Raw genomic sequence first — 1201 nt, 5'->3', positions numbered from 1 at the left:
TTAGCAGGGTACAAGTCTCCATAGTCCCACAGAGTTTGCCAAACTTTCCACACAGCTGACTGCGTCACTGTTCCCAGGGCATTGCATGGTGCTGTCGGATCGTTACTCCGATAGAGAAAGAACAAGTCAACGTGACAAGCTACTTTTCCAATCTTGTGAACAACTCTCAATTCGTCAGCATCACATCCTTCCCAAGTTTCGTCTTTGATCTCCGAGCCCACCCCAGACTTCACTGCCGTTGCACGATAGTTCTGGCTCGGTAGTCGGGACTGTATCACTTGAGCCATGTTCTTCTGTTTCGGACTCGCATACTCCTCGAATGAATCCCGGCACTCTTCCTTCAACAAAGTCATGTCAGCATCGACATCCCAAGGTATAAAAGTTTTACTGTGACGGTACCAACCTAGTAGAGAACCATCACTAAGAGAAGCATCGATGCCCAGAGCATGCAGAGTATGTGTAGTAGTATTCACAACCTCAGCCATGCACTCGATAAACTCGGCACGGTTTTCCATAGCGAGGATCTCCTCGTGATTCATGCATGGCGTGCCGTTGATAAATACTTCGCTTTTAGGCCAGTCAGACAGGTCAACTTCGTCTTTGAGCGTGGAAGGACATAAGAATATGTTGTCGAGGGCGGCAGTCTTGGGAGTAGCATCAGCCATAACGCGGATGAATGGATGGTGGCCAATACTTGACTTCGACGACCGTATACTTCTTGTGGCGTGCAGAAGGGCGATGGGCAAGAGCAAGTACATTTACAAGAACAACGACAATGTTCGCGTCTCCTGCCCTACACGGGTAATCGATGACTGTCGCGCGGTGCACAATTCCACATGCTGAGTAGCTCTAGCGTGTCGCTCGCCGGAAAACAATCCGACGCTGGGAACATTTTCCATCCGGTAGCGCGTTGTTTGCAAGATTGAATGACGGAACAGCTCGACGGTTTTCGTGGATCCCAGCCCAGATCTCATCTCGACGAAGGGTTCTGTTGTTAGTCTGACGTCACTCACACTGTGTGAGTCACATTTTGATTCCCTCTGTTGTTTATCACGAAACAACGAGGATAAGCAGACACTTGGAATTAACATGAATCCCGAACACCTTCCGTTTGAGCAGGGGAATCATCTGCTCTACGACACAGTTCTGAAAACATCTCAGTGCTTGAGCTCCCGAACCTGATTATCATTTGCAAGGAAGC

The 1201-nt window shown here is 48.9% G+C and overlaps 1 protein-coding gene across 1 annotated transcript; it reads right to left on the bottom strand.

Annotated features, from left to right (window-relative positions):
• Window positions 1–421: 421 nt before the first annotated feature.
• On the bottom strand, window positions 422–665 carry Pmar_PMAR013300 (hypothetical protein; the record flags this gene model as incomplete). Its single annotated transcript, XM_002772790.1, has 1 exon — window positions 422–665. A coding segment is annotated over one exon (244 nt), but the record flags the coding sequence as incomplete, so codon positions are not given.
• Window positions 666–1201: the final 536 nt, after the last annotated feature.

The sequence above is a fragment of the Perkinsus marinus genome (assembly GCF_000006405.1).
Source record: "Perkinsus marinus ATCC 50983 genomic scaffold scf_1104296960404, whole genome shotgun sequence".
NCBI classification, from domain to species: domain Eukaryota; phylum Perkinsozoa; order Perkinsida; family Perkinsidae; genus Perkinsus; species Perkinsus marinus.
The sequence above is the reverse complement of the archived record's forward strand: the minus strand, read 5'-3'. Positions and strand labels throughout refer to the sequence as shown.